At 40.2% G+C, this 13,234-nt stretch overlaps 1 protein-coding gene across 5 annotated transcripts in view; it reads right to left on the bottom strand.

The window, feature by feature from the left end:
* axin1 (axin 1) overlaps nt 1–13,234 on the bottom strand; it is a 34,188-nt gene that overhangs the window by 13,112 nt on the left and 7,842 nt on the right. For 4 of the 5 annotated variants that reach the window (XM_056401780.1, XM_056401779.1, XM_056401782.1 and 1 more), the window contains 4 exons: nt 9,977–10,942; nt 3,746–3,886; nt 2,518–2,614; nt 966–1,103 (listed from right to left, as the gene is read on the bottom strand). In XM_056401780.1, coding sequence (XP_056257755.1) covers nt 966–1,103; nt 2,518–2,614; nt 3,746–3,886; nt 9,977–10,866 — 1,266 coding nt within the window. In that variant the 5' untranslated portion in view covers nt 10,867–10,942. Of the gene's footprint in view, nt 1–965; nt 1,104–2,517; nt 2,615–3,745; nt 3,887–9,976; nt 10,943–12,641; nt 12,911–13,234 lie in introns of those variants that run through there. The other variant, XM_056401781.1, reaches the window with a different exon arrangement.

Here is a 13,234-nt window from a genome sequence, read left to right as displayed (position 1 = left end):
CGTCCTGCTCCAGATGCACACAGTATCACTTGATGAAGGCAGTCATTTCATGCGTGCCTCCACGTTTAATAAAGCAAACCTCTAACTGTGCGATGGCAGCTTCTCTCCTTTCGGGGCCAAACCGCACGAATTGTCTGCCTTGAGACTTAATACTTGGCTCCGTGTACTGACGGAGATTTCATTTGTGGTTGCAGCGACCATTTCATCGGCGTTCAAGTCAAACATCAAACAGGCGGCACATTGTTCCAGGCTTACGAGTGGGCGAGTGTGCAGGTGCTCCATCCGATTGATCGACGAAGCCAGATCGCTGACAGGCCAAGGACGGCATCCTCCAAATGATTCATGTGTTTTTACTCCCCATTCACATGGCTGGCCTCATTAATTTCATTAAGGCCAGACGGATTTAAGTCTCCTTTGTTATTGGAAAGTTTAAGCCCAGCGGCCAGGCACACATCTCGCTTTCTGGCTTCTACCTGATACTACTCCTCATCCACCAGTCTGCTATTCAACCATCTATGGTCAGAATTTATTGAATCATTCTTTTATTAAAGAAAATGAAAGTAGAAAAAAAAAAAAGAAAAAAAAAAAAAAAAAGAGTGCTCTGATTTAAATTGAGATCACAACAGCTCTGACCAGAAGCTTTACACTTATTTGGGTCTTTCATAATAAAACATCTTCTCGAGCCAAGTTTATTCAATTGACAGCAAACTGAAATCAGCAGCAGTTTTAATCATCAGTTCATTCTTTTGGTAATTTTTAATTTTTTGGTCACATAGAACCAAAGAATCTGAAGTTGCCACCATGGACTCTGGGACACTGTGAATATTTTCACTATTTTCCACCATTTTACTGACAATATAATCGATTTATCTAGGAAAAAAATGGCGAAACTGCTTCTACATTAAAACTTCACACTTCCAATTCCCCCAATTCAGCCCCGGTTGTGCTTTAAACAGTGAACATACCAGTCGGACTCTCTTCAGTCGCTCCTCTAGCTTCTCTTGAGCCTCCCTCTCCCTCAGCACGCCCTCCAGTCTGCTGATCAGCTCTGCAGCAAACCTCTCTGGCTCCACATGAATGTCCTTTGGAATCCGGTTTGTGCGCTGGGGGGGGGGGAGATGTCATACTGTAAGTGTGTTTCTGCCACCGCTGCAGTTCTGTACAGTTCTACCGCCCTGACTCTTTACATCCCGTCATTCCCGTACCTCCTGTGTGTGATTTTGAGACACAGCTTGGAGCGAAACTTACCATCAAAGCCATACCATAACTAGTAATAGTATTTCTCTTTCTTTTCTCCTGCAGATTACCATCTACTTTGATATTTGTATATTTATTACATGAATATAAAGCAATGAAACAAGACATCATAAACTGAGCCGTGGCCCTCTCCTGCTCCAAACATTACACTCCACTCACGTAACACACCTGCAGCTGTGAGAGAGTGGGGACGATAATTACACACTGTGGAAAAAAAAAAAAAAAAGTCCCAAAACACCAGCAGAGCAGAGCAGGAGGGTCACTGAGCCCGGTGGTGAAGATATCACATGGACGTGGGTTACACACCAGCAGTACAAACAATTCATACTAATAAATTAAAGCATGAGATAACAGTTTTTTTTTTTTCTTCATATGTTTTCATGTGTGTAAAAACCCCAAATGAGCAGTGTAAGCAGACTACTTGATTATCATAAATGAATTATTTAAACCGTATCTGTATAGGAATGATTCTGTCCCAAGCTTTTAGATCCATATGAGCAGTTGTTCATTGTAACCTGATCACTATAAGCCGTTTCCACTTTATATCCATTTGATACGGGAGTCTGCAGCAAGAAGAATTAAACCTAGATTTGACACTGACTTTTTTGTTCTAAAGATGGGAGGATAATAAATGAAGTGTAATTTGAAATGACACACATAATCTCGTTACTAAGGGCATGGGTGATATTTGTTTCCTCTCCTGATAGCACGAGTTACTGTGCTGCAATCGTGAAAAACAAAGTGACATTAAAAGAAGGCGACCTAAAAGCCTCATCAATCTTCTTATTGCCACTGAAGTGCAGTCATGATTAATTTGTTGGGGCAGGGCAACGTGAGAGTTATGCTTTGGGGATTTGTACTCTACTATACAGCCAATTCATGCATCCTAATAGGATGCTACGTGTGGAGTTTTAATTTGACTCTTTACTCCGCGGCCTAATTAGGGCCGGGGTTTTCCTACCAAGAGACAGCCTAAGCTGCAAAGGGAGGCATCAGGCTGTCACAGGGGAGGATTCATGTCTGCTAGGCTTCAGCACACACAGCTTATGAAAGCATCAAGCTGCATTTAGACAGCCTTCTCTTTCACCATCAGCTATTCTTACACTCCATCACAGACCCTGCGACACAGCAGAGCCTAAATATGCACATCTCCGATGGTGGAAGCGGAGGAAAATAAGGCAGAGACAGACAGTTAAAGAGTGAGAGAGGTGTAGAGGCAGAAAGTGAGAGGAAAAGGGAAATAACCCATGAATAACTCACTGGTATATGAGGTAGTGGCACTCGCCCATTTGCTTTGGCACTTTCGTGCATCTCCCGGCGATGCTGTCTGCGGTATCTGTGGGGTGGTACCCCATCTCTAAAATGAACAACAAAGACATTTTCAGAAAACATCCTCATGAATAAACAACACAGGCAGCTTTGAAGTTGAACGCTTTTCACTGCATTATTTCCTAAAAACGAAACACCTGGTAAGTCTTGATTAATCAGTGCGGGACAGGTATTCTCACCGGCTTATTGTGTCCCTCCTACACCACAAGTGGTCTGGCAGATTACAGTTACATGTTAACACGTCCACAAGTCTGTAATTCCATGTGGTATTGGCCATGCTGGGTTTTACACTCTCCTGTGCTGGAAGCTCTGGACCAATTAGCTGATAACAGCCTCTAATCCATTCAGCTTCAAAAACATTTTTTGTCCAGTTGTGCAAGCTTTGAAGTTTCTTTGGCTTTATTCGCCTGTGCCATCTCTGCACCTTTAAAACATTTTATTTTATTTTATTTATTTATTTATTTATTTTTTTCAAATCTTCTTTCACCAGCACATGCCTGGTTTCACGCCTGGCAACTGAAAAACAAGTCCCGCTTCAAGTTATCCCATACGGTTAGAATACATTGCCTTTAGCTCTCCTGCTTGCGGACTAACAAAGTTGTCTGTGAAAGAGAAAAATCATTTGCTTTGTTTGCTGCAAATTAAGAACTACGACTATAAATAATCATTTGGAAACGTCTAAAATTTGCTCTTGTCTCATGTTTTCAAAAGAGGTCAGTAGGTTAGGATTTCCATTTAAATACATTCTATCAGACGTGGTTTAATGTCTGCTACAAGAGTGTTTTTAGGATTCTTAATTAGCATTACAGATCAATTCTAACAGCTTTTACTGGTATGGCTAATGAGCAGATGGGACTTTAGTTGCTGCTCTTGCTGTAAAGTTTGAGCACAGGGTCGAAGCCAATTAAACCTTTATTTCTGTCTTCCAGAGATGCAAACTTATACAACATGCCGTCCTTTTAAATAACAACTGGGAATACTTAGTAAAGACTTGGGTCCTGTCTTTCTTTTTGATGTTAATGCTCTGGTGCTCCAGCCTGACATAGCCTTTATGACCTAGTGTTACAGCGTTATGCATGAAAAGTGTTGTACATATGTGAGTGTGTGTTAGTGTGTGTGTGTGTGTGTGTGTGTGTGTGTGCAATGAGAAAATACATACACACTGCTGTCGGTGAGGGAAATTGTGTCTGCGTCGCTGGACATACTCTGCTGCTCGCTATCGTTGGCGCTGGTGGCGGGAGCCATAGCATAGCCGGTGTTGACGTAGTACGGGTTGATGGGCTCCCGACATGGTGCATGCCTGGAAAAAAAAAAAAAAAAAAAAAGAAGAAATACAGGAAGTGCTGAGAAATATAAACTCAATTACCCAAATGGACCATGACGTGATAGACGTGTTCGTAAGAACACATTTATAAAGACAGTACAGAGCTCTAAAGTAGAATCCTAAATTAAGAACATACAGTGTTGCTTCATCATGAACGGTTACTCTAATAGAAAATCTGTGCAGATATGTTCATCACTGTACCACAAGATTATGTCTTTTCCACTCCTGTTCTTTCTGGTTTGGTCAGAAAACTACGAGGGAGCCGATGCAAGTAGGGCTGCAACTAATGATTATTATCTAATGATCAATTGATTAATCTTTTTGTCTACAGGACACCAAAAAATAGTAAAAAATGTCCTTTATAATTTACTACATTCCAAGGTGCTGGCATCAAATGTCTTCTTTGTTATAGATATTCTATTTATTCTCATTTATGACAAAGAAAAGCATTCAATCTTTTACATTTAAGAGCTGGAAGCGTGAAAACTACAGCATGTATGTAACATGTATGCTTAGTTTACAGGATGCCATGGAAATCACCAATATTCTTGGGCGATGGTAAGCACTAGGCAGGCAGTACACTCCGAACGAATCTAACCACGGCACAGGCAAATAGGTATTCTGATGAACATGTAATGAATACGGTTGTCAGCCCCCCGATACTCCCTGTCCTGCATCTGGTCAACCTCACCTTGTACACGCACCAAATTCAATACCAGAGTATTAAAAATAACATCCATCCTCATCATGATGCACACAAACTTCATTTGACACCATTTATATTCTCAGTCATTGACTTTGCTGAACACATTTCTTACAGGGCTCTGCACACATGAATTATAGATGTTAGGCATCATCTTTTTTTTTTTTTTCTTAATTCAAATTGCAATTCCCTGAAGCATTTATCCCAAGCGTTCTCCCTGTTTGGAATGCAGAAGCACACAGAGTTCAAAATGAAACCTTTGTGACCAACTGATTTTCATTAGCATCTATGTGCAACAACAATGAATAATTTCTGTGGAGGGTTGGTGAAGAGTTGGAATGAATAAAAAAAAAACAAAAAAAACAAAATGCAGTCTGCGGATTTTCAAAGTTGTGACTGTATGTGGCAGCGTTTCTGATAATGAGAAACAAAAGGAAATGACAAGGAAAAGACTGAAAAGTCGCCATAAGGCAATCTGTTATTTGACGCACGACACTCGACATGATTCTTAGAGCAGTGCTGTCCTGCAACACTGCTCACAGTTCCCCGACAATTAATGAGAACAATAACTTCTCATAACCACAAAATAAATGATAACAGCATCTCAGGAGTTTCAGTGGTCGTGTAAAATCATTCGACCTTCACTTGGTTCAATGTTTTCCTGATCTGGTTCTACATCATGTTTCTGGTTCACTTATCTCTTTGTTGCATTGGATCACACTCAAAAAAAAAAAAAAAAAATGTTAGTTAAACTATCTTATTAAAAGAATAAAGCTCTAAAAATTCCAGGATGTACAAAATTAGGACAGCATAAGTGCATTAGCTTTCCAGGCAGGGCCATACAGTATTATTCCTTGTACACTCTCCATTTATTGCTTTTTGTTTTGAGAAAATGCTCCCAAAATCTATATTAGTAATCCTCCTTTTTCTTTCTCTCCAAACTATCATGACCACGAGCAGCTAGAGGGTCATAAGGGCAAAATACCAGTTAGAATACGGCACGGCACGAGCTATACAGAAATAATTTATTGAAAAACCTATTGTGTTAAAGTGCTACACTGTTTGCGGCACAAGGTTTCGTCTTTGTATGACTGTAACTTAGCTGCTGCTCAGCAAATCAACTCTATCTGGGAAAATGAGAATGAATTCTCTACTAAAAACGCTGTAAATGTATTAACTTTATTTGATTAACTCAGACTGCTAAGGCCTCATATTTTAATGCACAGAATGTATACTGTTGATTATGTCCCCCATCACTTACAATGGAAGCATGTTGGGATATCTCTTAACGGTCAGTATGGACAGGAGGAATGAAAACAGCAACCAAAAACTGTTTCAACGTTCACGTGGACACCTGATTATTGAAGAAGAAAAAAAAAAAATCCCTCAATAAACTCTGAAGTAATTCTTTCAGGACATATTTAACATCTACAGTGTAGTCATACTGTATTGTGTGGGCCACATCTGTGCAGGTTTTAATTGTTCAACTCACAATGTAAAGAATTTCAGTTGTTTTAGGTTTTTGTCAAACATACATTTCATTTTTGAGAGCATAGTCGACCACGGTGTCCTGAGCTGCCTGCCATGTAATCACAACTTCCTCGTGCTATTCCTTTCTCTCTCCTTCCTCTACCCAACCTGCCTCTCCTTCGTGTCAACTACATGCAAAAGCCAAAAATCTCATAATAAAAAAAGAAAACGCATTATTTAATTTTCTCAAACAAAAAGGTCTGACTCCAAACTCAATATACTTATTAACCGAATACAGAGCTTTTCCTTTAACATGGCACATAAAAATGTCAACTTTAGTCTGGCATGCAGACCCTCATCAGATCACTCACAGGCAACAACAACTTTTATTAATATTACAAAGACAATGAAGTCTTGCCTTTGAAGTATACATTTCACTTGAATGAGAACAAAACAGACATGTTCAAATTTCAAAAAAAGCTTCCTAAACATTAATGAATGTACAGGTCATTCTCTTTCAAGTCATTTTTTTTTTTTTTTTTAAAGTTGATCTGAAAGACTGTTTAATGTCTTTTGTTGCCTGTCTCTGTAGAGATCAGACACAAGTGATGTAAAATTTAGTTTCATAAAAACCCAAAGGCTGAGGATGAAAAGCTGTTTAAAAATGAAGCGTGTCTTTCTGTAATTCCAGCAAAATGTTTCATCGCTGAAATAATGATGAGAAAATAAACTCAAATGGCTGAAATGCCTGTGGTGCTTAGTTGTCTCAACTTTTTCTTTTTCTCTTATATTTTTGTGGAGATTTCAAGCAAACATCGAACTCCAACAAAACTGCCTTTGGTTAGGTTTTTTTTTTCTTTTTTCTTTTAACAAATCGTTCTCGCACTAAAGAAGTATTTGACTCAACCAGAAAAGCTGCATGCAAACACAGGAGAATGATGACGATGAGCCACAACAAGACTACACCATAGAAATAGGCAGAAAAGGAAAGACATCAGCTGCATCTGCCCAGTCGATTGCAGGTCTGATTCTAGTTGTGTCATGACACTTGCACTGGTTAAACTGTAATCAGGATTTTTTTTTTTTGCCTCCACTGCCTGGGAGCACTGGAAAGTATCGTCTATCTATCGGCTTGTGTGAATCCCTGTCCATCCTCTGGTGCCGCAGCAGCAGAGGTCAAACACAATACGATTTTTCTGCTGTGGAACAACATTGCTGTAAACGAAACAATATCTGTGATCATGTTGGTGGGTCTTCAATTTCCTCGCTGGATTTACTAACCACTGACCTCAGAAAGATGACACCTAACATGTTGTTGCTGGAAGTTTTTTTATTTACTGCGGGCAACCATAATCCTCAATTGGAGATGTAACCTCATTATATATAAGAAGTTCTACAAGTTTAAATCAGCAGTGACATAATTTAAGTTGTGGCAGCGAGCAGTTACTTATGATTTCATTTGATGATGATTGTAGCAAGTTCCTAATGCCACTTTTCATTTATCATCATTTCAATTTCTTATGCTGAAGGAACACGAGTATGTTGAGTAAAGTCTACACAGTATGATTACTCAGAGTCCTAAAGCATTAAACAGCAACTCTCCTTTCCTGTCATCCTACTGGCTGCTGTGCAATAGACAGATTCAAAGCAAAAAATATCAATATAGCAAAACTTACAAATAGCTCCTTCAAGGAATTTTAAACATCGCTACTTTTATTATTTAAACCTGTGTCGAAATGTCTTCCATGAAACCAATGCTGTTGACACTTTCTTTTCCTCTTTGCATCTCACCATGTTTCTATCATCTGTATATTTTTGTCAGATGGTGCAAGCTGCACATTTGAAGGTTGTGATCTTTCAAACATAGCCAGTAGAACTAAATTACAGGATTATTCTTTGTGGAAAATTATGATGTACAATTATAACCAGTGTAGATCAATATTCAGTATCAAAGTTTTCAATCACACATGGGCAGCACTGTCAGACATCCCTTTACATGCAATCTATGAGACATGAGACGAAACTACTTAACGAAAAGACAAGAGGACAAATTAAAAGTTCTGTTCAACTAGTTCAACTGGTCAATAACTGGTTAAGAATGACCTTTTGTCAACATGACGAAATCCTTCTATTTGAGTTGCATAATTTAAGTAGGTTTTGTTCTTCTTAACCACCTGTCCCATGGAGACATTCAAATATATTGGCGGTGTATGATAACATGTAGCTGCTCTGATGAATCAACTGAACAGAATAAATACAGGAAGTAAGTGTAATGTTTACATTGTAGGATATACCCATGTGTGAATATATGAACGTAATGTAACGTAATTATTTTCAATTCCTCCGTCAGAGTGAAAAAGAAGGGTGTGTTTAGACTAAATTACTCATCACTTCAATTAATCTGTCATGTCAAAGTCAGCATCGGTGTAAATTTTGCAAAGGACCAACATTAAGCTAAAACCAGCTGCGACAGCTGTCAACATGTTGACATTCCAACATGACTACTCAGTAGTCATCACTACATTATAATTATATTATTACATACTCAGAGGTGTGACCATGCCCATCTTTGAACATTCAATTGGATCTCAATTGCACACCCGTAAGGTTTCGTGACTCTATCTTGAACAGGTGTGACGCTATAGTGGTGACAAAAATCCACCCACAGACATATAATCACCTGCCAAAGAACTCAAAGCCGCCTCTGTGGGAGTTCCCCCTATACAACACGAATATTTTGCCATGATGACACACACACAAACGCACAAGGTGAAAACAAAACCAACCACATGCTGCTGTGGCTGGTAAAGATAGTTTAACTGGATCTGCCAGAATCACAAAGAGCCACAAAATGCAGACGACTCGGTCATCACAGGACGAGAAACAGGCAAGGAGCAGGAGAGATGCTGGTCATTCAGCTGAGTGGCTGCAATTAACAAAGTTAACATCAATATTCTGTCCAGGATAACTGGCACTGGATCAAACAAAACAACTGAACATTGAATTTAAATCCTGGTACAGCCCTCTAATTACGCCTTTACAGGCACATTGTAATGACAAAACATTAATGTTTCTCAGCATCAATCAGCAGGCACCAGCAGATTTGGCACTGCAGAAATTATATCAACATCTGGGTGAATTTACTTTGACGGAACATGCTGAAAATGAAAAGCATTTCAAAGCAGAGACGCCACAGATTGAACGCTGCCTTTGCACAAACATTGCTGGCCAACACATTCAACCACTGCACTGCAGCAAAAAAGTCCAAAGTAATCACTAACTTTCTAAACTACCAGTGTTTTTGTCAGTTGAGGGTTAGAAAATGAAAGTAAAACAATGCTTTCATATTGATTCTGATGCAAAAGACCATAAAAAAATGGGTCTACCTTTAAAGGGCACATCGTCTTTTAAATAGTACATCAGGAAGTTCACAGCAAATGTGCATTTAAGATAATATCATGATGTGGATAAAAAAATATAAAAAGGGAGCTGGCCATTTCATTACAGAAACTGTTTCAGAAACAAAAATTCAGACTTAATATTAAGAGGAAGAGAAGGGCAAAGATTACAGAAAGCTCCTCTTGAAACAAAATAGTGTTGAGCTCTTTCACTACAAAACCCTGTCCAATGGGAAAACACATTATTTCGCAAACAAGAAAAACAAAGAACACTTCTTCAGCCTTCTAACACCAAGTCAACTTAAGATTCACCTCACGTACCATCTTCCTCTTATCTCAGCTGTCTCTTGTGCTACACTCTGTTTTCTTTTCAAACTTGAGGCAGTGCTCATGGTGGTGTGGGGTTTCAGGTTTATTTCTAGTTCAGCAGTTTGCAGTGAAAAGCTGTGTAGTTAGAGCTGAAGTGAAGCTTTCTAGATTACTGGGAGGATTTACCTGTACTCGTGACTGTCCTGGAATCTCGCACTGTTGGCAACTCGCTGTGGTGCCGTCTCCATTAGCAGCTTCTGAGTAAGCCGGTTGCTCGGTGTGGGGTCACACTCTGGCTGCTCCTCTGACTCATGGTCACATCTCCATTCCTCATCTTCATTTAAAGTCGGTAAATAACCCGACAGTCCTTTTCCATTCCCAGAGCTCTGATCACTGTACAGCTTAGGGCTCTCTCCTCCTGTCCGCGTATATTCCAAATAAATGTCAGACTTAAGGAATAAAGGGTAGCTGTTTTCCTCCATCATAGTCTGTATCTCAGTCTGAGCCTGGTCAAACATTGCAGGATCAATGTGAAGCTTCATCACACAGTCTTTGATGAAGGACTTGGTAGCCGGTTTGATCTGTCTGGAAACAATTCCATTGTTGTCCAAGATGTATTTCTTATAGATAGCTTTTGCAAGTTTAACCTTCTTCTCCTCGTTACCCTCGTTGGCTTCAAGTTTGCGGAAGCCACTGCACGCAAACCAGAAGTCCAACATGTCTGCACACTCCTCCTGCTTGAGGAACGTCCTGAACAGATGGATGCCATCCTGGTCATCCAGGAGGGAGTGTAGCGATTCGGCCCACTTTAGGTAGGGCGGTGTCGGAGAGGCACTGCCCTCCGGCTCATAACCCAGGTCCAAGTCAGGTCGCCTGGGTGTAGCCACAGACGCCTCACATTTGAGGCTCTCACTCTTTGAAGAGAAGCCAAGGTTGCTGCTTTGCCGTCCATCACTGCACACCAGCTCGCCTTCTTCTCCTGGGACTGGAGGTCTGGGAGCATCCTCAGTGAAGCTGCCTCCCAGGTCTGCTAAGTAGCCCCTTTTGTCGCTTATGCTCATAGTCCCAGCATCCATAAACCACGTCCCCGTAGAGCCCACACTGCACAATTATTAGATCCAGACTTCTACTTATGCCACTGCAAAAAAACTCCTGCAAGGAGGAAAAATATACAATGAGACGCAGCTTCATCACATCACTGAAAGGCAGACTATTGATAGTCTTGACAGGAAACTACTATTATAAGATATTTTAATACTTATTCTGAAATGAATGGCAAAAAAGTCTATGCAGCAATGTATTGAAACCAAGTGCATGTGAATTCAAATGAACATCTAGTGCCGACAAAAAAGTTGATCGATTATGTGCCATACGCCCGGTTAGCAGAGGACTGTTACCTCATGGGGAATTTTTAGAATTCTGCACAGTATGCATCTTTATCAGGTTTTCATGAAAAACTCATCATGTGGCCAATTTCCAGCTGAACATTAAAATGTATGCAAATTCTGCAGAAATCCAGAGGATTTGAAAATGTGAGACAAGCTACTGTAAGACTTTGAATCCAGAACATAGCTTCTGGTTCATTCAGTATGGTATGGCTGGTAATGTGAGCTGTGTTATGACATTTCATAATAACAAAATAACTCACAAAGCGACAGTACAAGAATAAACTGAAGAAACGTTCATGCACTTGGCACCTGTGGCCACTGATTCGGCACGGCATCTGAAAACCTGAGCAGAAATTTAACAGTGAAATCATAAGGCTTTTAATGTGGTTTGATAGTCTAGAGGCAGCTTTCTACTAGGCAGTAGGATGAATATGGTGCAGTGTTAATGGAGTATCCAGTAATATCCTACTGATTTATATGCACAAGCATATCATTACTTTACACAGCTACTCCAGTTACATCCAGATTAGCATTAGTGTATCATCACAGTGATAAATTCACTTGAGGTTTATAAACTCAATAAGGAAGCAGCCTTCATGTCTCTATGAACTGATATGAGCAGCACAGTAAATGATACTTTATTGATCCTTGTGTCATATCCTCTACTTGTGTCCTTCCTCTGCTATCACAGTGAAAGGTCGGCTGCAGAATAGCATATGCAATGATTTTAGGGAGTGAATGTCTTGCTCTAGGACACGTCCAGGTTCTCACATATTGTCCCTGCGCTGTCTTGCTGAGCAATGACACAGTAGTCCACATATGCGGACTGTAAATACTGCTTATATTTAAGATTTTCCAATAGAGTTTATAACCATTTTAGTGCAAATCTCCTTCTTGACAGCTGTGGACAGGACAAAATCATGGTGAACAGTAAAGGCTCAGACCAATCAAAACAAAAAGTCTCTGAGTAAATGGCTAATTAAAAGAAATTTTACATGAATTGCCTTGACTTCAATCTAAATTACTATCCTATTCATAGCTCTGTGCACAGTTGACTCTAATGGTTTGGGGATTAGAAATAAATCTTGAAAAAAAAAAGTAGGTTAATAATTTAAAAAAGGCCAGCTTTACTGTATCTGTGATTTCACAAAAAATATTTTTTTTAATGGTTGCCATCACATCATTCCCTTTAGGGCACACCCACTCTCTGTCTTGTCCAATACACATACTAATCATTTTTACTGATTGCACAAAGAGAGCACAGACAAAACTGCCAACAGTGTTATTTTCTGCACAATCCTTAAGTGTGAGCAGCACGTGCACTGTGCAGAAGGCCCAGGTATGCGGGACTGAAAATGATAACGATAAAAATGTTAACACAAGCACATCTCATGCCTAGTTTAACCATGCTGGAGTTACAATGATATGACATTAATCATCTGGTCAAACTAGCTCCTCGATACCTGTATGTAAAGATGATGCATCGGCGCGAGAGATGTTCGGTTAGCGCATTAATATTTAGACGAACGGTTCTGCGGTCACAGGTGTGTGGCTTGACAGGAATATTCAGAGAGGTCCAGGCGTGATTTCCGCCGGTCACAGCCGAGTTCAGTTTTTTTTTTTTTTTTTTTTACTCAAACAGAATCATTTTGTTCCTTTTGAAGTGAGCCTCTCATCACATTCATGTCTTGGCCTCTCCAGAATGAGCAGAACAGCAGCGGCGAGTGGGGGAGGGGAGCCAGAAACAAACTCCGTACACACACACACACACACACATAGATAGAGAGAGAGAGAGAGAGAGAGAGAGAGAGAAGAGAGAGAGAGAGAGAGAGAGAGAGAGAGAGGGGGAGAGAGAGAGAGAGAGAGAGCGAGAGAGAGAGAGAGGCCTTTCTGTAGCTGACCGACAAGTGCACAACTTTGTCACACTAGTCACCTTTTTCAGTATCTGTGCCGTATCCGCTAACTACCGCTAAACTAAGCGAATAACATGACGACCGCAAACCTCTCCCCTACCGTCAGAGGACACAGAGGGAATCCCACATCAATTTCCGAATAG

This window comes from Seriola aureovittata, chromosome 17 (genome assembly GCF_021018895.1).
Source record: "Seriola aureovittata isolate HTS-2021-v1 ecotype China chromosome 17, ASM2101889v1, whole genome shotgun sequence".
Lineage (NCBI taxonomy): Eukaryota > Metazoa > Chordata > Actinopteri > Carangiformes > Carangidae > Seriola > Seriola aureovittata.
The sequence above is the reverse complement of the archived record's forward strand: the minus strand, read 5'-3'. Positions and strand labels throughout refer to the sequence as shown.